The following is a 20,704-nucleotide window of genomic DNA, read 5'->3' as shown; positions in this document are numbered from 1 at the left end:
AAGTTTCAGCTGGAGAGATAAACAAAAAAAAGACCTACAAGCAAGAAGCTTAGGCTTTTTAACTACAAGCATTTATAAGTTTAAAACCATATACAAGGCTATAAATTAGTCCCATAACGATTTAAGTACACACATGACATGATGGCAGGCAAGGTAGAAGAGCCACTAATTGTTTCCAAAATACTTTAGTAAACATCTTTCGATGTAACCTCATTTTCTACACAGTATCTATTAACACAGCAAGGCAAGAAGCCAAGAAGCATGGAAGTATACAAGGCTAAAAAATGATCAAACTTAGTACCTCAACTATTAAACACCGCCTTATCACTTACTTTGTACATTGTACTAAGATCGATCCTTGAAGATTGCACAAGCAATGTAATCTTCCTATATGGGGCAAAATGAGTATTACAGAGGACCTGAGAATCACAGCAATCTGGCTCTTCTCAGGCTTTTAGGTCGTCCATAGATGTGGGAGGATATGGTGTCTTCTTTCTTCCGCTTAAGCTACGAACATAAGCCAATTTTGGAAAGCAGCCATGTGAAAATCTCCCTTTATTTTCTTTTACGTGCACATGATCATCATCGACAGGATCACAGCTAGATACATAGCGCAAACCAGATGGGGCTCTAGTTGGTGGTTTTGGTGGCAAATCTAGAAATGGAGTTAGGCCTACATCACCACGCTCTCTCATGCTTTCTTTAAAAAGATCAAGTAGTTTCTTGCTCTTAGTTGGTGGGGTAATTGTTGAGGATGTAACTGAATTAGGACCAACAACTTCTTCAGAAAAGGATCCATTTGCTTGAGAGGTAGATGAAAAGCTCCGGCGAGCTAAGGGACTGCTTCGAGATTGGTACGATGCTGCATCAAGAAAAATAACCCTCAAAAATACAGTCTGTTAAAATCTAATCTTCCAATTATTACTCGCGTATAGAAAATCATACTCAATAGAGAACAATACTAAGTAGTATCTCAAAAGTGAAATTATGAACATCAAAAATGATATAAACATGCCACTAATATAAATAGTATTTGTATGCTAAAATAAAAGGAGAGTAGTTTGTGGTATGACATGAGCAGACAAAGAATGAGCTAGAAACACATCCTGATTTTGTCACACTCACCACTACGCATATGCTTTTTGCCTTCAAAAATGGCCCTACTAACTTGTGGGGAGAATACTCTGCTAAGTCGAGGAGTTCCATCATGATGGACAGGAGTACTGCCCCGAGAAGGAGTGAAATCTGCACATTTATCATACAATGTACAAAAATTAAACTCAAAACCACTAAAAATATATGAAAATTGACAATCACTACAAGAACCATAAGTGTAACCGGGTTTCTATTAATCTATCCCCATAACTTTTTGCATACCCGTCAGTCTATCAACCAATGTTCAAGTACCAAACCATAACTAACATTAAGATTATTAATATGAAATATTATACTTCTTTCTTTCCTAGATCTAAGTCTTAGCTCATGTTTCTTTTATGTAGCTCTGGGTCAATAATTATCAATCTTATGTCAGATGTGTTTTCTAAAGAAAGAAAGTCTTGAGGTTTTAAATTGCTCAATGAATTTCCTGGACAAAGTTCGCAGCATGGGAATTTACTCAACAAAACCACCCTACCCACCAGGGCTTCCAAAAGGATCCCCTACACCCTTGTTATCTTTAGCAACCAAAGTTGATGCATCTTGGTCAGAAATACTTATAGAGCGGACAAATGTCATTTCATTCCTACAGAGTGGAAGATAGAGTTCAGATGGTTTATGGAGTTGGGAGATAACATTCATTCTAGTGAGCTGATTAACTTGTTATAGGACTGCAGGGTGCATAAGGATATAAAATTTAATTTGAGGGTAAGAAATTAATCTTGATGGCAGATGTTGAGACTGTGAGCACAAAATAATAAAATATGGGACATCTTAACATTTGGTATTTCCTCCTACTATTGTAAAGAAGCTCATGAAGTTGATCTATATATCTGTAGAAAAAAAAAAACAGAACGTACAACTGAAACTCATGGAAATTGGCAGAGACCACAATTGCAGAAATATGATAGTAATCTTGGTAAATCATGTGGTCATGTCAAATTGCCAACCTTAAATAGAATAACAAGTACTTCATACATAATACAATCATCCTGATTATATAAATTTCATTACCTCCATTCACACTATGAAAATCATCATCACAATCCGAGTCTAGCCAACCTTGGGTGTCATAAAAGGTTTCGTCTTTGCTGCCTGTCAACGGTAGGAAATAGTGAGTTCTATATTCTAAGAAAAATCAATGACATGATAAAATTCTCATCCTCATATAGAACAGGAATTTTTAAGCACTCTATCAGACAATATTAACTACAGGTCAATGTATTATGTATAACACTAGTTATGAAAATAGTTTGTGTTGTATAATGATGCAGCAACAATTGCCACACATTAATAAACTAGTTGTAGTAACCTCGATTAATTCTCCTTTCTATGTCACAACATATGCCTGTACTGCCCTATTAAGTACGGAGTAGTAAACAATGCTGATTTTCCTTGGAAAGCAAGCGAGATAAAAATTCCATTGATCCTTGAAAAGAGGAATTACATTCGTCACAAATCACAATTTTCGCAACCTTTATATTGGTTTAATGTTAGAAGACTGTGTAAGCCACAATATTTTAAGCGGGTTGAATTTAGACCGAAGCCATTAAACTATGTGTTCATGAAACAGCCAAGGTCATAGCACTTGGGAAATGGGAGCTCAACATCTTAAAGTCTTAAACACAACAATTCACACACACACCAAAACACAGAGTTCCAAGAAAAATCGATTGCTAGCTACATACTAAAAGGGTAATATAGGAATTTAAAATTAGATTATTCACGCGTCCCATTATAGGATTGACTCCAAGTGAGGGTAACACGAGTACAAGTTTGGTAAATATAACCCATTGCTAAACTTCAATGCTAAACAAAAATGGAGGGCCATATTTTATACAGAGTCAATGAGTCTACCATTCATCACCATACCCGTAAAACATGTACAAACAACTTATATGTTACGCCTAGAGTAGTAACAGAAAAATTTAATACTTCGTACAAATTACTTTGTATTATTTACTAGTCATTTTTATTTGGGGTAAGTATAAGATAAATGACTCAACCCCTCCACACCTAACAATCTGACCTTCACAAGTCGTAGCCATATGGAGGGGTAAAGGAAGGATAAGCGAATCTCCACCACCAACTAATTACTAATCCTCCATTTGATCAAGTCTTGCTTGATATGACAGACCTCTAACATAATCAATACAATTGTCATGATCAATCAAGAATATTTAGCCCAACACTAGAAGCCAAAAAGCAGAAAAAATCTCTTGTCACTAAAAGCTATTAATATTTAATACCACTAAATAATAAAAAGTACATCATTAAGAAACAAAAAGAAAGCAATAATTAAAATTAATAGCAGGCCATAATTCAATCAAATTTTCGTCCTCATATCAAAACAAATATTTGTATAAAAAAAATTAAAATTAAAAAATAAAAAAAAATAAAAAAAAAAATAAAAAAAAAAATAAAAACGATCAATCTCAACTCTTAAATTATACAAGTTTTTTTTTTGTTTTTTTTTTTTTTTTTTAACTCGCTAACAATCTAACATGACCTTTAGAGCGATTAGAAAAGGTAAACGGACAAATTAATTAAATTTACTTATAACCCCAGTAACTAAACCCTTCTCTTTTCCCGAGGTTTAACAGGTGTAGCCAGTTAATTTGTTCGTTTATCTAGTCTAATCATCAAACCATGATTCACATAGCATCAAAAAAAACAATTGATTAAGCAAAAAAAGAAAGTAAGAGGTAAATTACCACCAATACTGCGAAGACTTGAAATAGAATTAAAGGGAGAAATACGGGGTTTACGATTAAACGAAACAAATTGAGGGTCAACATTGGTGGGTTTATCTTTGATTGGAGTAGGTGGCATCGAAGAATCAGGGACAACAGAAATTTGATCAACTTTAGAAGACCCAGAATTTTTATGGAAAGATGATACACATGATCCCATATTATAACAAAATTATGAAGAATATAAGAGAGAGAAAGAGTAGAAGAAAGACGTGCGAAGCAGATGAAGGAGGAGAGAGAAAGAGAGGAGTGACAGAGAGATGACAGAGTTGGGAGTAGGAGTAGAATATGGAATTAGTGGGTAGTCATACATGGAAATTTGGAGGGAGAGAAGCATGGAAATTGGGGTCCATATTATAGTATTGTTAAATTGGAGTATGTGTATGTGTTTTAATAATGTGTTTTTGGCGTGTTTGATTGATGGACGACTCCCATGTTTGTGAAAAACCAAATAAATTTAATGACTTTTTCTTCCCTCTACTCCTCTTCTTTGCTTAAAATTCTTCTATGCGGCACTCGGTTACTCGGGTGCATTAGAGGTAGGGTCTGTTCACATTTATTGAACTGAATTAAACTGAGCTGAACTGAACTGAACTAATTGGAGCTGAAATGAATATTTTATGAGAGAGGGAAATTAAGAGATGAACTGAACTGAACTGATTGGAGCTGAACTGAACTTAACTTAACTGAATTGAAATTAAATAAATATGAACAGGCCCGTAGATACATCTAAAGATGGCATTGTATTTGGATAGTTTGTGGCACAACACATTACGGGGTATGTTGGGTAGTAGATTGGGTTAGGGCTACGATTTTTTTGGAGAAGCATGATATGGGATTCGTAGCTCAACAAAACACAACACAAGACTGTGTATGTCGAGTAGTAGATTGTGACAGGGTGGCGATTTTGTAGGAGAAGCATGATACGTGAGCTAGAGTCATGTTAGGGTTGCCCCTTAATAATTTTGACATGACACATAGCAAGTGAGTGGAAAAGAGGCATTCATTTTCATTAGAGACTGGGCTTAACGCTGTTGCAATTTCATTCGTAATAACATTTGGTCCATTTCCAACCCATGCTTTCGGGGTAAAATCTATTAGTTGCAAATAATCATGATATGAGTCATCACATTAGCTTCTCTATAAACATGTCTAAAACACAAAGGAAACTCAGAAAAGGGTAGTGCAAAATTCAAATTTGAATAGGCAAAATATAACAAAACATCAAAATAAAGTGAATCCTAAGAGCACGTCCATTGAAAAATAAAATAAAGTAACATTAAACAACTTTACTATATACCAATCTAATTTTAATTAAGGTAGGAAAAGCTCTATTCGACTTTCTCTCTCTAGGAATTAGAAACCCCTGTTCTTATCCCTCACCGCTTCCACCGCCTCTCTCGTTCTTAGCCCCTACTCGCCGGCGACAGGCGCGGTTTGCCTAGCCGTCGCCGGCAAGCCTAGCCCTGCCATCTTTTTCAGTTTCTGCTTTTAATTTTCTGTTCTTTCCTTTAATTTTCATTTCTTGGGTCGGTTGGTGTTGAATCAGGGGTCCTCTTCGGTTGATTGTGGTTGCGTTTAAGTGGTTCTCTGTCGAGTGTTTTGCGGCTTGCTTTTATAAATCAAGAACCAAAGGCTAGCTTTAACATCGCCGTCGGAAGAAATTTCATTAATTAATTCTTAACGGTAAAGGTGAAGTTAAGGTTAGGGTTTCTTCGAGTCTCCAATGTTCGGTTTAGTGAGGGGTTCTTGTGTTGCCGTGGACGGTTGTTAATGGTGTTGGGCGGGGTTGCTGTCGTTGAGGTTCAAGGTTTTCTTGGCCTTCCTCTTTTCTTTCGCCTAGTTGTTTATTTGTTTCTTTTAGTTGTTATTAGCTTTGTTTTAGTTTAATTATGATGATTTTGTTTAAGATGTATATTTTGTTGATTGGCTTGTTGTTGTTTAATAAATCTCTTTCTCGATTTAGTATTGAGTTGGAGTTTCATAAAGTAGTTCAAGTTATGGAAGTTTTTGAAGTGCAGTCATAGTCTTTGGAGCCTTGTTGGTGGGTTTTGAGGGTGTGAGTTTAAGCAATCCCTTTTACGTTAGGTGGGTGGTCCTACTAGTAGTCTTGTCGGGGTGTGAATGTGTTCCTCTGGTAGTTGAATTAGTTCTCCGGTGGGGGAAGTTATTTGCGCAGTTGGATAGTTTTTCCTGCATATGGAGTTTGCAGGAAGAGGGTGGTTTAGAGGGAGGAGTTTGGTTTGCAAGTCTTGTTGCTCGTTTGTGGGATGATATGGGCATTCAGTCAATTGCTATCATCCCTTGGTTAGTTTGGGTGATGACGAGATCAGTCATCGCTGTTAATCAATATCTTGAAGGAGGCTATCCATCTTTAATTTTCTGGTTAAGCAAAGTCCTCCATTTTCTTGCATTCTCCGTTGGTGGAATTTGATGAATAAAAAGTTATACCGCAAGTGCACGGTGTCTGTTGTTAGCAGAGATTTAGCAAATACGGGTCGAATCCCACAGGGAGACAGGTTCTATTAGTTTTTGCCTAATTATATGAACTATTTCTATAAACGAATAATGATTCGATGATTAAATTAACTAAAGAATGACAATAATGGAAATAAGGTTGTTCTCAGATAAATTAAAGTCTAGGGCATACGTTCGGTCCACCATGCTTATACCAATCCAAGAAATGCAAACAATCCATTAATAAACAAACTAGGTCGAATAATTAAAGCACTTGTTAATCCTACGGTCGGGAATTAACGCTTACGAATTAACATATGTAGTTCGGCCGCTAACATAATCAAATTCGCCAATTGTAATTAAGCCTCTAAAAATATGATCTTTCAATTCTAATTTTTATTAGCTAAATAATCAACTCATGATATTGGCCAATTACATGAATCAAACAATAAGGCACAAATCAATCGGAATTATTCAAACCCTAATTCATAAATTTATAAATAATTAGGCATAATTAATCAAGGTATAAACATGGCTTCCCTCACTTAGCCCTAGAAAACGACTACTCACTCATAATTGAAATAAACAAAACAAAAGAGATAAATAAACTAGAATTCATAATTAATAAAATAAAGAACGAAAGATTGAATGAAATACCTCAATGATTGAATTAATGGAGAATAATAAACTAGGGTTCAACAATGGAGAGAAAACAAAAGAAACGTTTAATCTAGAAAATAAAGCATAAGAGGCAAAATAAAATCCTCCCAAGTATTTATATTATTGCCTCATCCTAAATAAAATAAATAAATAAATACATAAGCTATAATGCTATTGGATGATAATTGATGACGTGGCACGGCACTCGACTTGATTACGTCAAACGACCAAGAAAAGTTGGAGCAGCAACGAGCTATAGCTCTCTGACGAGCGAGCTATCGCTCTTCGTCGAATGTAGCTACTGCCTTGGCGAGCTATAGCTCACATAAGACTTTGTGTATGGCAGTGATGAGCTAATAGGCGAGCTAGCTTGCGAGCGATAGCTCGGAGCTTCCTTGGCTTGCTGCCTTACTGAGCTAGTACTCGAGCTATAGCTCGAGCTTAGCTCGATCTTAGCAACTCAAATTGTCAATGCACCCAAGGCCTAAAACGATCTCATACTTGCAACAAGAGCTACGAAACAACTCCGATTTGCTTTAAGGAATCTACATACATATATAAGCACAAGGTCAATGAATCATCGGCCTCAAATCAACATCCCTCCATCCAACGACAAATGCCGAATTCTTCCGAGAGCGTCCAAATAGCTATGAGAACTACCTGAAACATTAAGAAAACACAAACGGAGCATAATACAGCACGATAGTGATAACCTATGCATAAATGACTCTAAACCAACGACTAAGAGACTAAGAAGTAACTAAAAAACAATGAAAAATGTGCCCAACAATCCTATACAAATATGATTTATCAGAATTGCAAGAGGAGAAACTGGATTTGGATGCACGGTTTCTCATAGAGTCATTTAGGTAGATGAGGTGCATACTTCGGGTTTTTCCGTCTCCCAACATTTTTAATTAAGAGTTCCCTTTGCTTTCAGTGCCACCTCGGGATCTCTTCACTGTTAGTGATCTGCGCTTTTGGCTCATTTCTCGATTGCTTCGGTTCATTTGGCTTCTCTTAGTCCACTTTTTGGATGTGTTTCGATTCTTATGGTGGTCCGAGCTCTGCAGCTTTTGGTTTGTTGCAAGACCATTTCAATGTTTGGTTCTCTTCAATCTTCTTGTAATGGTACTTAGTGTGTGTAGGTTGTTAAGTGTTCTTGTTTTAGTTAGTATTAGATTGTAATTATGCTTTTCTTTAATAGTATCTTTTGTAAAAAAAAAAAAACGATAAAAATAAAATAAAGTTTGCATATTTGAAAAAATCTTCAAAGGTCAAAATCATCGAGAAATTAAAAATATCAAGTTTGTAAACACCAGAATTTTCTATAATATTCGTCTTTATATATTGGAAAATTTTTGTATACACCCGATTTTCAGTAATTTACTGAACAACGGGTTTACTTTTGTCAATTTTAGTGTTACTTTTGTCAAATTTATTGTCACTTTTGTCAAATTTATCAATTAAGCATAAATAACTCTTATATATGTCAGAACAACTTTTGTACATTTTTGTGTAACTTTTGCTCATTTTATTGTCACTTTATAACAGATGGTCAGTAATTTACTGAACATCCGTTTTATTTAAAAGTTTGTATTATATATTTTACAATTTTGATGAAATAATTTCAGACCGCCAATTTGGTTTGAATAGTTACTTCCGTCTTATCTGATTTCTAAATTCTAATCAAGTCATCATTACAATTACCTTGACCAATCCAATTTGGCTTGTTCTTTTATGAGTAATACAAGTGTCTTTGTTAATTACCAGTTTAATAGTTTACCACAATTCATAAGTCATAACTATAATATTTCTCCCCAATTTATGGTTACTAGAGTGTATCCGTGCTTATGCATGAGATATATGTAGTATATATATTTAAGAGAAAAAAATGGTAAAAATGATAGTTATTAAAGGGTCGTGGTTATTGGTTTTTATTTATTTTTATTTATTTTTATTTTTTTAAGTTATATGGGTAGTTATGAGTTAAAATGTTGGTTATTGTTTTATTTTTAAGTGATATGGGTAGTTATGAGTTAAAACTAGTGTATAGCCCGGGCGATGCCCTAGGTCTATACGTTAAATATTCTCTACTTTAATTTGTATTATAGTTTTCATGTATTATACTAATCTTAAATACTTTTTTTTTAAAAAATATAAACTTTAATACTTTTATTATAGATTTAGTTGAAGAAAATAATTTCTAAAAAAAAAAATCATGTCATACAATAACTATATTTAGGAAGAATAAATAAACTAAAGTGTTAGATAGCAAAGACGGTATGGCTTCTAATTTATTTTCTAATGACCCGAGTTCAATCCTTGATATAAACATTTTTTAATTGACATGTATCAATTCCCTGTGAATGAAAGTTGGAAAAAAAAAACTCTACAATTATATTATAGATATCTTAGTATATGAAATTGTTATGTACATCTAGGTATACAATACACCCTTAAGCATTTTGTTCTCATTGTGATGGTTGTTTTTCATTAATAATCAAATGAAAAGCAAAAACTAACTTTGGGTTAGTTAGGTGCACAGTACATCGGGATGTGTAAAATATTTCATATAACAACCACACAATGTGACCAGCTAACACACGAATAACCCCTAATCGACCAAGTAACCCATGACTAAGTAATCCCTAATTGACCGAGTAACCCTTGATCAAGTAATCCTAACCATTCTTTCAAAAAATAAAAAAATGTGGCTAGCCACACAGTGTGGCCAAATACATATGAAAGTTTGTGTTGATTTTTATCTTTATTTTTTTGCAAACACGCACTCATTAAAAAAATAGAATTCGTTATATAAACTCGGGTGTATCGTACACCTAGATTAGTGTTTGCTCTTAATGATTAAATGAAAAACAATCATCAAAATGTGAACAAAATACTCATGGATGGTATGTATATCCGGGTTTATATAATAAGCTCTCTTAAAAAAAAAAAAAGAGTACCTATTTAATAAATATCTGATAAAATTGAAATTAGTGGAGGTTACTTTTATCAAATTTTCCAATGAAAAAATACCGGTATAAATAAAATCAGATAAATTGAACATAACATTCACGTGAGCTTTAATTTTGGGCCAAATTGATCACCCAATAAAACATTGGGCCTTACATAAAGTTGGGCCAACAATTATGATCCTCAACAAAAATGAAAACTTTACAAAAAGCAATGAATCTGGATTTCTTCTTCTCCAAGTCGCTTTTTCTTTTCGCCAAACATTAAAATTAAATTATTATTCTCCATTTCTTTCTCTCTCAAATTCTCACTCTCTCTCTCTACTCTTCACTAGATCTTCATCTTCTCGTTCGGTAAGCAATGAATTCACGCTTCATTTCCAGGTTTTCATTATTAATGGCGGATTTTATCAGATTCAATTCGATTTGATTTTTAATTTTTGTTGATGTTGTTTGATTTAGGGTTTTAACGAATTGGGGAAATTCTTAGAGGAGAGAGAAAGTCTTAAAAATGACGAATGGAGCATTTGAAGTACCTGCAAAAGGTGGATTTAGCTTCGATAATTGCAAAAGGAATGAAATGCTGTTGAGCAAGGGTCTTACAGCTCCTGGTTTCCTCAAAACTGGTACCACTATCGTCGGTCTTGTTTACCAGGTTAAAATTTCTACATCACTTGATTAATTTACGCTTTAATTGTGTTGATCTTTGCATTTGTAGTCTGTTTTGATTTCAAGTGATTAGGGTTTTTATTTGTTGTTGATCTTATAGAATTTTATGATTTGTAAGCTTGTTCATTTAAGAAATTATTCTATTGTAGCTGTTCAATTTTGGAAAGAACAAAGGTTGCTAATTGGGATTTTATATTGAACTAATCAAGTGAATTTGATTAGTTTGTTCGTCGATTGAATGTATCTTAGTGAATGGTGGTATAGTGTGTAGCTCTAAGCCTCTAATGGCAGGATAAGTGGATTTAGATGAGAGTAGGCTTAACCATTTGAAATTGCTTGTTGAAAATGAAGAAGCTGTTGGATTTGATATATGATGTAGAGTGATCAAATGATGCACCAATGAAATTATGGAATGTGATTGTCCTCTTTGGACTGAGCAATCATGCAGTACTCATACGGCCTTGAGTTAGAGAAGAGAATCCTTTGGTTTAGACTGTGTTTTGGTTCAATAATAGTAAAGGAAGGGAAGGGAAGAGAAAGGAAACGAAAGAAACCGTATTTTCCTATTTTTGGTTTGATGGAAAGGTTGTGAAGGGAATTTGAAAATTATAAGTTGACATATTCTATTTTTCTCTTCCCCCGCAAATTTCTCCAATTTTGGGAGGGAGAGTGGATATTTTGTGAAGGGAACTTCCCTTCCTATTTCTCTCATTTCCTATCAAATCCCATGTAATTTTAGGAACCAAACAAGGGAACTAAAAATTTATTTTTCTTTCTTTTCTTTTCCTCCCAACCAATGGGCTGTTAATGTCCAGTAACTTGTTCTTCTGCTTGAGTGACTTGCCTGGAAAATAGTTTTCATTTATCATTTAAATTGGTCTTGATTGTTTGAGCTTGTACTTTGGTTCTGATAGCTACTCGTATTTCTCACATCTGGATGGGAAAATATCTGATTGTCTGCTAAATGCTAACGTGTTACAATTCTTTCAACTAATTATTTTAGGAAGGAAGAAAATCTTTCTGGTTTTATCTGCTCTATGTCTTTATAAAATTAAGTCTTCAAACATAAAACATGCTCAAATTTGATTTTCCTGTTGAATTATATTCTGTTGTTGCTTTATTACCCCTCCTTGCTAAAATTTGATGAAGTTTGGCTAATCTTTTTAGGATGGTGTCATTCTTGGAGCTGATACTAGAGCAACAGAAGGCCCCATTGTCGCTGACAAGAACTGTGAAAAAATTCATTACATGGCGCCAAACATTTACTGCTGTGGTGCAGGGACTGCAGCTGATACAGAGGCTGTAACTGGTAAGCACAATTTGTTTAGTGTGGCTAAGTGTTGATTACAATATGTTCCTCTTGGATCTTGCCTGATGTGTGTCTAAAAATGTTATCTCTCTTATTGTTGTCTAATGTCTATATAAACTTATAATATTGCTGAAGATCCATCTATTCACATGCCCGTGCTTGATTAAATGTTTCTTGGAACTGAGAATAGTGCCTTTTGGACTAAGGCTTGGTTGTTGTTGATTTACATAAGATGTAAAGGTTTTCGATTCACAGTAATGTTTACTGCTTGATTTGGTAATGTAAAATTGGTGCACCCTGTCATTGAGAATCATAGAATATTTATTTATGTACTCATTTGACTCAAGATATTTTTTTTCATTTTTCAAGGGAAGATTGTGATAAGGATCCTCTTTATGTTTACAATTTTCATTGTCATTTATAGTTTTAGTCTTTTAGAGGTTTGTTTCTTTCGTTTTTCCTGCATTAGTCAGTTTGAATGTATAATTTTACGTTAAATGCCTTGGTGATGTAATCTGTGAACCACTATTATCTCACGTTAATCCAAAGAATGAGCTGGCACCCACTTAGTAACTAATGAAGAAAACTGGCATGCATCCTTTTGGCACCATTAGAATAGCTACCTTAGGCTGGGCTTCTCAGCTATGTTTGTGGCAGTCTAGTACATGATTTAAGGAGCCCCTTTTTTCCTGAAGAAATGAGGGAAATTCCCAATATTAGAGGTCGGCATCTGAATTTGTCTTGGCCTTATTACTTTTTATATTATTACATGAACCATATCAGAATTTGTCTAGTTTATAATTTTTTCCTCGTTCTTCTCTTTTCAATGTATTGGTTTGTCGGTCTCTTCACCTTTTCCATTTCATGAAGAATGAGTTGATATTGTTGAAGATCTTTTTGGGGTTTAGAGCCTTGTCCTGTGACTCTGAAGTGCATCTATTGCTCTGCTCTAATGAAATACAGGTTATGTTTGATTAAGAAAATAAGAAATTCAGTGAAGGATTAAAGGCAGCTTTGCTACATGATTAAGAACCTTAGATATTTAGCAAGTGCCATATGTTTTCCACCTTACTATAAAAACTATAGTTTGTGAAAGGAAGAGATGATTTTAGTATGCACATGATACACGGGATTTTGCTTCAGTATACATGGTGAAGGGGTTTGCTTAGGGTTGTATGATTAGTACAAAGAAGTGCTCTAGGTCATTTGCAATGGGTAGAAATCTCAAATGTTGTAGCCTATTATATGAGAGAATGAATGTCATGGAATACTGAATGAGGATTATGCTAAAGTTTTTAGTTTAGGGTTTGGTGGAGTTGGGTTAGATTAAGAAATGGACTATAATGATGTATTTAAGGAAGATGAAGGATAATTTGAGAAGAACAAGCTAGATATGACTGAATTTTGCCAATTGCAGCCTTGTCAATATTTTAAGAGGAATGGCACTCTCTCAAAGCTACCAACCAGTAACTTATCTGTGATCACAATATATAATATGATTTCTCCTTCCCCAAAAATCCTCTATGTATAGACTAACTACAATCCCTCATCTTGTTGCTCAAGCTAACTCCATTTTAATTTTTTAACAATTAATTCTGCATTGCCTAGTCTAATCCTTCCTTAGGCTAATTAATTACAATATTGTTGTAGAATTGTTTGGGAAACAAATAAGTTTGTACCACCATCGCATATGACCTTTTCTAGTATTTCATTCCACAATATTCTTGTAGAATTGTTTTTGCTTCATTGTTTCTTGTTATTATGGAGTTTTTTGTTTTAACATATGTAATATGGTGATGCTAGGAATTGTTCGGTTTGATGTAGAGGTGTGTGGGATTTTTGAGTTTTATGAGAGTTTTGATCAAGGTGATTGTTCAGTTTGATGTAGTGGTGTTGTTTTTGGCGGGATGATGGTGTTTATCCCCTCATAATTATCTTAATTATTTGCTTCACCTTAATCAATCCTCCCCTTAAAAGTTCTGTCTAGGGAAATGTGCAACTAAGTTTGTCTTTATAATAAGAAACTGAGGTAGCATATTTTATGAGGGGATAAACACCATCTTCCCCTCACCAATTGATGTCATACCATGTGTTGGTTATGTTGGAGATGGTTTAACTAAGGTCCCTTTTATAGGTGATACAGATGTTTGTTGCCACTGTATGGTCTTTAAATTGAAATAGATGGCCTTCATCTAAATGTGGATTGGTACACAAGTTTATTTCTGTTTTGCCCTTGGCTTTCGGTGTGTGATTTAACTGTTTCTTTGACCCATGGAAAGGTTAACCTGACTTGTAGAATAGTGCAACTAAAATTCCATATATGTTGTCTGATTATTTGCTTATTGATATTGACTAATTCTGCTCTATGTTGGTCTGGTGATTGTGTATGTAGATATGGTTAGTTCCCAGCTAAAACTTCACAGGTATCACACTGGTCGTGAGTCAAGGGTTGTTACAGCTCTTACTCTCCTGAAGTCCCATCTTTTTAGGTAATTTTGTGATTTCTAAGAAATTTCCCTTAATATGATGAATATGTTTAAATGCTCATGCAACTATCACAAGACTGATCACCCAATTCTATTTATTTGATGGTCAAGGTATCAAGGACATGTCTCCGCAGCACTTGTGCTAGGTGGAGTTGATGTCACTGGACCTCATCTACACACTGTGAGAACCTTTTTATCTATTTAACTGAAAAACTTGGCTATGCATATGCTGATTAATTTCATGCACAGATATACCCTCATGGATCAACAGACACACTTCCCTTTGCTACAATGGGATCAGGTTCCCTTGCTGCAATGGCTGTCTTTGAGTCAAAATACTTTGAAGGACTCTCTGTAAGTTGACAGTTCTTGAAATTTAGCATTAAGATTGGTGTGTTTGTCTTATTGTCTTTGACATGTGATGTCTGTGGAACTCCATTTTTTATAAAATCAGGTATTGGGCAGTTGTGGTTAAAACAAAGTGACATAACTGTTTTACATGCCTTGCTTGAGGTGTATTTAAAGAAGCATGCCTCATTTCTTTCTTGTGCATGCAGAGGGAGGAAGGTGTTAAAATAGTCTGTGAGGCAATTTCTTCTGGTATCTTTAATGACTTGGGAAGTGGAAGCAATGTGGACGTATGTGTCATAACAAAGGTCTGTAATTCTTAACTCATATCTGTTGTATTATCCCCATGCATCTTGTGACACCCCCTGCTTTTGCCTGCTATAGTATCAGCTTATATTTTTATGTTGTCTCATGTTGCTTTCACAGGGAAATGTAGAGTATCTAAGAAATCATGTGCAGCCAAATCCTCGTACCTACACAAGTGCTAAGGGTTATACATTTTCTAAGCCTACAGGTGAAATACCCAAATTCATGAATTCTTTTATTGTGCATGCTTGTTTGTGGTGTTGATGTATATGTAGAATTATTACTCGTACTTACTAGGATATCACAGAGTGTGGAATTGTAAGATCAATTTTTGTTTATGATTACTGACCTGTCATTTGAGTACATATGCTGCTTCTGAGTTGCATTGTCTCCATATCTACAGTATTTGCTTAAGTACATTTTGTATTATTGTGTTTGCAGAGGTCCTTTCAACAAAGATCACATCGCTGAGATTGACTGCCGAGGTGACTGAGGGAGGTGATGCAATGGAAGAAGAGTGATGATGGTGATTGTAGTCCTTGTATTCGTACTTGTTATTGCAACATGTTTCATCAAATTCTAAATGCAGATGCTGATCTTGAGTTGATGGCAGAATTGTTGTGTTTTGTGAAACTTGGTCATTCCTATGCCCGTTAAATAGATGATAATGGATTTACTTCATTTCCCTTGTCTTTCTGTCAGTCTCTTTCTCATATCTCAGCCGTTTATTTAGGCAGCATTAATAGACATCATGTTGCTCTTTTTCAACAAAAAATTATTCACGTGTAGAACAGTATAAGTTGGCTGGCCATATCTCCTCGGTTTTTCTCTCTCATGTTAACAACATTGACGGTAGAAGTGTTGCAATTTTTAAAATACAGAGGACCTTTAGCATGGTTATTTTGTTCTTTGGAAAGATAAACATAATATGTGCTCGTGGTCGTGCTTGCTCTATTATAGCTAACATGATTATAACATTTCAAAGAGTGAAGCTTTCATCTTGTATACTTCTATGTTTCACCAGTGGAAAGATAAATTCTAGTGAAAGCCCATTGGTTGCTTTCTAATGACTTTGCTAAGGACAATGTACTAGCCATTATTCTAGGAAATTAGATTACATCTGAAAATGCATTTTTTTTTTTTTTCAGCTAGCTACTAGTAAAAATCATTAACATCAGCAATCTTAAACCACTGGCTTCCAGGATTACATGTATCGTTGCTTCTCAAACACTTGCATGTGGTGGTAATGAGCTTGTTATCAGAATCCACATCCAAGCAAGCTGTAGTGTTCTTGCTCAATCTTGTTGCAAGATGGAGCTTTGAGGCTGAGATAGGAGCCCATGTCGTTCCTCTTCTCTGACAGTCGATGGTAAGCTTAGCTCGACGGTTCATACCTTTTGCCTTCAAGCAGAGGTATGAACCCTCTATGCCTAGGGTATATTGGGGTGTGTAGGTCCAATGGTCAGATTCAGAACAATTTCCAAGCTTTATTCCCATCACTGGTTTTTTTACAATGCAGAGTCCTGTTGATGGGTGATATATAATCTTGTGTGTGTGGCGATATGAAGTTTCTGGACCTGCAGGAATACAGAAGCTCTGCAGGTTAGTAATGCACACTACACACACCTTTGTTACAGAGCAGCTTTCAAAAAGAGCATTTTGAGCTCAAAAACCTTTTTCAATGAGAATTAGCCTATCAGAATGATCAAACATTCGAACCTCTAATATGTCTCGATAAAGCTCTTAACCAAACAAGGCCATAAACAAGTAAAGATCATACTTAGTTTAGAAAACCAGGTTACCTTGAAGTGGGGATTGGATAACAGATATCTTCTGCAAGAAGCTTTTGTTACGAACATCAGTCCAATCCTGAGTTAACAATCCAAAGCGCTCATTTTTTCCTACTATTCCGTCTTTAGAACTATAGCTCCCAGCCAATGTCCATAACGCCCAATCTAAGTCGCGTTCAGCAGCCAAAGCCAGCAAACAATTCAAGTATCTTATGTCATTCTGAGATGTGTTACTCAAGGCTACACCCCACTCTCCTAGAAATAAAGGATAGCCTTGATCAAGTAGAAATCCAGCATTTTTCATCAGGTTGTTGGTCATATTCCCACAAACTTGGTTCACGTTCTTAGTCTTCCAATCTAGCCCTGCTGAGAAGGAATACTGATGTACCTCAAAAACTAACTTTCCTGTGAAACTTAGAGATACCGGCTTTGTCCTCAGGAAACTTAAATCTGTGTCATAGCTTAGGCCGGAAAGAATAACTAGTACATTCGGGTTGGCTTTATGCACTGCCTCCGCTCCTCTTTGCATGTACCTTCATTTAGTTGATAGGTAATTAATTAGCCATTCATTCATAAGAAAACTAGGTTAGCAAGCGAGTAGCAATTTATGTGTGTCGTTCATCTAGATTAATTATATTGTACCTATACCAATCTTTCGTATTTTGTCTTGGTCCGCGGAGTTCATTCCTTAGACTCATGCCAACAACGTAAGGATTATCTTGGAAAAGTGTGGCCATTTTAGTCAAGCCCTTGATCCAAAGCTCAGGGTTGAAGTATCGATCACCAAAGAAGCCATTGCCATCGTTATTACCACAACACCACGCCGGTTTACTTACATGATTATCCAAAATTACCATAACATTATTCTTTGATAGACTTGCCACAACTGCCTGCATCAAGTAATTATAATTAAGCAAATACTCCCTTTGTCTTTGACTTATGAAAATGGTCATTGTGACTAATCCTATAATATATTTCATAATAACATATACTTGTATTCATTTACAATAGTAAAAAATTTGAGTCAAAAAATAGTATGTGAATAAGCCAAAGTGATGCATTCAATAAAAATAAAAATAATCATGATTGAATTAGACGTATGCTTTATTTTTATCTCTGGAATATTAACAATCTAGTAGATATTTGTAGTATAACAGGACCATTTACTTATAAGTATAATTTTGGCAAAAACTACAGGATTAGGACCATCATCTTTTGTTTGCGTTCTCTCGCTTTAATTTCTTTCTTACTTCATACTACAAATGAGATATGACTCATAATCCTTTTATATAAAAATATACCTACCTATACTTGTGTTTTTATGGAACAATAAATACAAATTTCAGATGTTTCCTTTTGAAAGATAATTCTTTCAGCTGAAAGTTAAGTGCTCTACACTTGTACTAGTATATGAACTCAAATATGTCTAGATTGTCTACTAAATGATAACATTACATACAAGTAGTATATCTTAGTGATATTCTAATTTCTACGCGTTCTAGGCTTCTAGCTAATAGGCGTAAGAAACAAGACTTCAGAATCATCTTAAACGAACTTCATAATAAGATAATAATTGATCTAATATATACTCTGTATCAATGTTTAGCATAATTCTATTTTGAAATATCATTAAGATGAAATAATTCTTTCCAATATACGACCATTATCACAAAAATATATTTTCCTAATTCGGATCAGTATCTAATAGGAAAAACGGTAGATACTCCGTATTATGCGTCCTTTATGCATGTGTAGTTGTTCTTTTGCCTGTTTAGTCATCTAGCTTCGTACAGTGGGAGACATTTAACTAGTGCATGTGATGTATAATGTTGACTTGAAGCTATGATTATTAAGATCTACTATTATGTAAAAATATTATTTGTTATATATTTTAAGCTTAAATTTGCGTAATTTTATAATTTTATATTTACTTAGATTTTACAACAAAATGTAAACAAACATAAAGATCTCCCTATCTCAGGGAAGCAACACAAGGAAACCAAACAACAAGATTTATACTTGTAGAATTGATGTAAATGATTGTAAATGGTAACAAAAAGAAAAGAAAAGAAAAAAAACAAAAACATAAATTGAGTACAAACAAGAAATTAAATAAAATGAGATCTAGATAGAATAATAGAGGAAACAAATATACATACCTGAAAAGCATCAATGAGGGAGAGGTCAATAATGGAGGGATTGTTAGCTTGTAAATCAGCAAGAATGTATTTGGAAAGACCAGCATTTTGAAAAGATTGTCTTACAGTAAGAGAAGCCAAGGTTTTATTGGTTGCCAAATAAATTGGATAAGTTAGCCTAACACAGTTGAATTTCATGTCTTTTATTTTCTTTGATATTACATCAACTGGTTGTTTTGTTAGCCCTTCTGCCACCATCAACTCTAGGTGTGATGACCAGTTTATGCACGCCAGCTTTACGCGCTGCCCTGTGTTGTCGACAATCCATCGTGAATTTGTCGATAAGGGCAGCGCGTGCAATGTGGGTAGGAGGAAAGATAGGAGTGTAATTATGAAGAGAAAGGAGTTTATGAGCAAGAAGATTCTCCTCCCCATGTTTGCTGAATGTTTGGTTTGTAACAATCAAGTTGTGAGGGTATATATATATGAATATATCCTTCTTAGGCTCCGTTTTCCTCGTCGGTCTAATAACACTTTATATAAATAATCTCTAGGTCAGATAAGATCAAATAATGTTCTCCTCTATTTTAAAATGTTTGTCCCATTTAGTATCAACTCACATCGTGTTAAATAATGCAATTATATTGTAATCTAAATATCTCAAACTATGCGTTATAAACTTTTATGAAAATTGCGTATTTACAGAGTTTTTGGATTTAAAAATCAAGACAAATTGGACAAGATACAACAATGATAATTCATTTTATATTATGCCTATGTCTGCTTATTCATTTTCATTTCAAATGGGGCAAACAAAAGAAAATGGAGGTACATGTTAGATTATGTAAATAATCTAGTGTGTAATTTAGTTTGTATTTTACTAATGTACCCTTAACCTAACCCTAGTATACTCTTGTATTATATATTGATGTTCAATCAATGAGAAAAGCACGACAAATATTCTCATATTCTCTTATGAGTCTAGGTTTTTAGATCGAAAACCCTAATACTCTTCCGCTAATCTTCTCTCTTCTTCCCCTTCCCCTCTTCTTCTCCTTTTTTTGGTTATTCCTCCATGGCCAATTAGAAAATTCACCCAGCCACCCTTGTCACAAACATCAAGACTTTCATTCCTATAGTTCTTGATTACAATGGCACTCAATACAACACTTGGTATACTCTATTCCAACTCCATATCATACCACCGGTTGTAAATGAGAAGGAAAAGGCTCCTAAATAAGTTTCTGATCAAGTTCTATGGCAACGACTTGATGACATTTTTCATCTATGGCAAATATTCTCATATTCTCTCCATATGAACTAAGAATAGTAAGTCACTAAGAGACTGTCATATATATTAAATTAATTAAATATTCTAAGTAAAATCCTAAGTCATGTAACACGATATGCTTACTAAGCTAAATTTTAAATAAGCTTGAGTAAACCAATGCCAAGAAGTATTTTAGACGGGCAGTGCCCAATAATTAAGCTCCATACTTTTATTTTTTATAAATTTGACCAATCTCAAAGTTAAAGTCCGTGATCTACGTGCTAGCTAATCAAGGAATCACCTGTATATTTGGCTTTCCCCTTTATAGCTAATGGTCATCAATTTCTTGAACTCAAATTACTCTAAACTTTATTAAATATTTCTTATA

At 34.6% G+C, this 20,704-nt stretch overlaps 3 protein-coding genes across 3 annotated transcripts; 1 reads left to right on the top strand and 2 right to left on the bottom strand.

Moving 5' to 3' along the window:
- LOC145602441 (uncharacterized) lies at positions 1-4,276 on the bottom strand. Its single transcript, XM_081658630.1, has 4 exons — positions 3,870-4,276; positions 2,170-2,250; positions 1,126-1,245; positions 1-862 (listed from the first exon to the last, which is right to left on the bottom strand). The coding sequence occupies exons 1-4, from the start codon at positions 4,066-4,068 to the stop codon at positions 447-449; spliced, it is 816 nt and encodes a 271-aa protein (XP_081514756.1). The 5' UTR covers positions 4,069-4,276; the 3' UTR covers positions 1-446.
- Positions 4,277-10,240: 5,964 nt separating this feature from the next.
- Positions 10,241-15,799, top strand: LOC145600216 (proteasome subunit beta type-7-A-like). The gene is made up of 9 exons (XM_081656119.1): positions 10,241-10,354; positions 10,463-10,655; positions 11,837-11,978; positions 14,371-14,467; positions 14,576-14,645; positions 14,714-14,818; positions 15,022-15,120; positions 15,239-15,326; positions 15,560-15,799. Exons 2-9 carry the CDS (start codon positions 10,512-10,514, stop codon positions 15,637-15,639), a joined length of 825 nt encoding a protein of 274 aa, XP_081512245.1. The 5' UTR covers positions 10,241-10,354; positions 10,463-10,511; the 3' UTR covers positions 15,640-15,799.
- Positions 15,800-16,273: 474 nt separating this feature from the next.
- LOC145600771 (glycosyl hydrolase 5 family protein-like) lies at positions 16,274-19,481 on the bottom strand. Its single transcript, XM_081656636.1, has 4 exons — positions 19,068-19,481; positions 17,551-17,798; positions 16,921-17,441; positions 16,274-16,695 (listed from the first exon to the last, which is right to left on the bottom strand). Exons 1-4 carry the CDS (start codon positions 19,479-19,481, stop codon positions 16,274-16,276), a joined length of 1,605 nt encoding a protein of 534 aa, XP_081512762.1.
- Between the last annotated feature and the right edge of the window lie 1,223 nt (positions 19,482-20,704).

The sequence above is a fragment of the Chenopodium album genome, chromosome 21, assembly GCF_948465745.1.
Source record: "Chenopodium album chromosome 21, dcCheAlbu1.1, whole genome shotgun sequence".
NCBI lineage: Eukaryota > Viridiplantae > Streptophyta > Magnoliopsida > Caryophyllales > Amaranthaceae > Chenopodium > Chenopodium album.
Note: the sequence above shows the minus strand (reverse complement) of the source record. Positions and strands in the feature narration are given on the sequence as shown.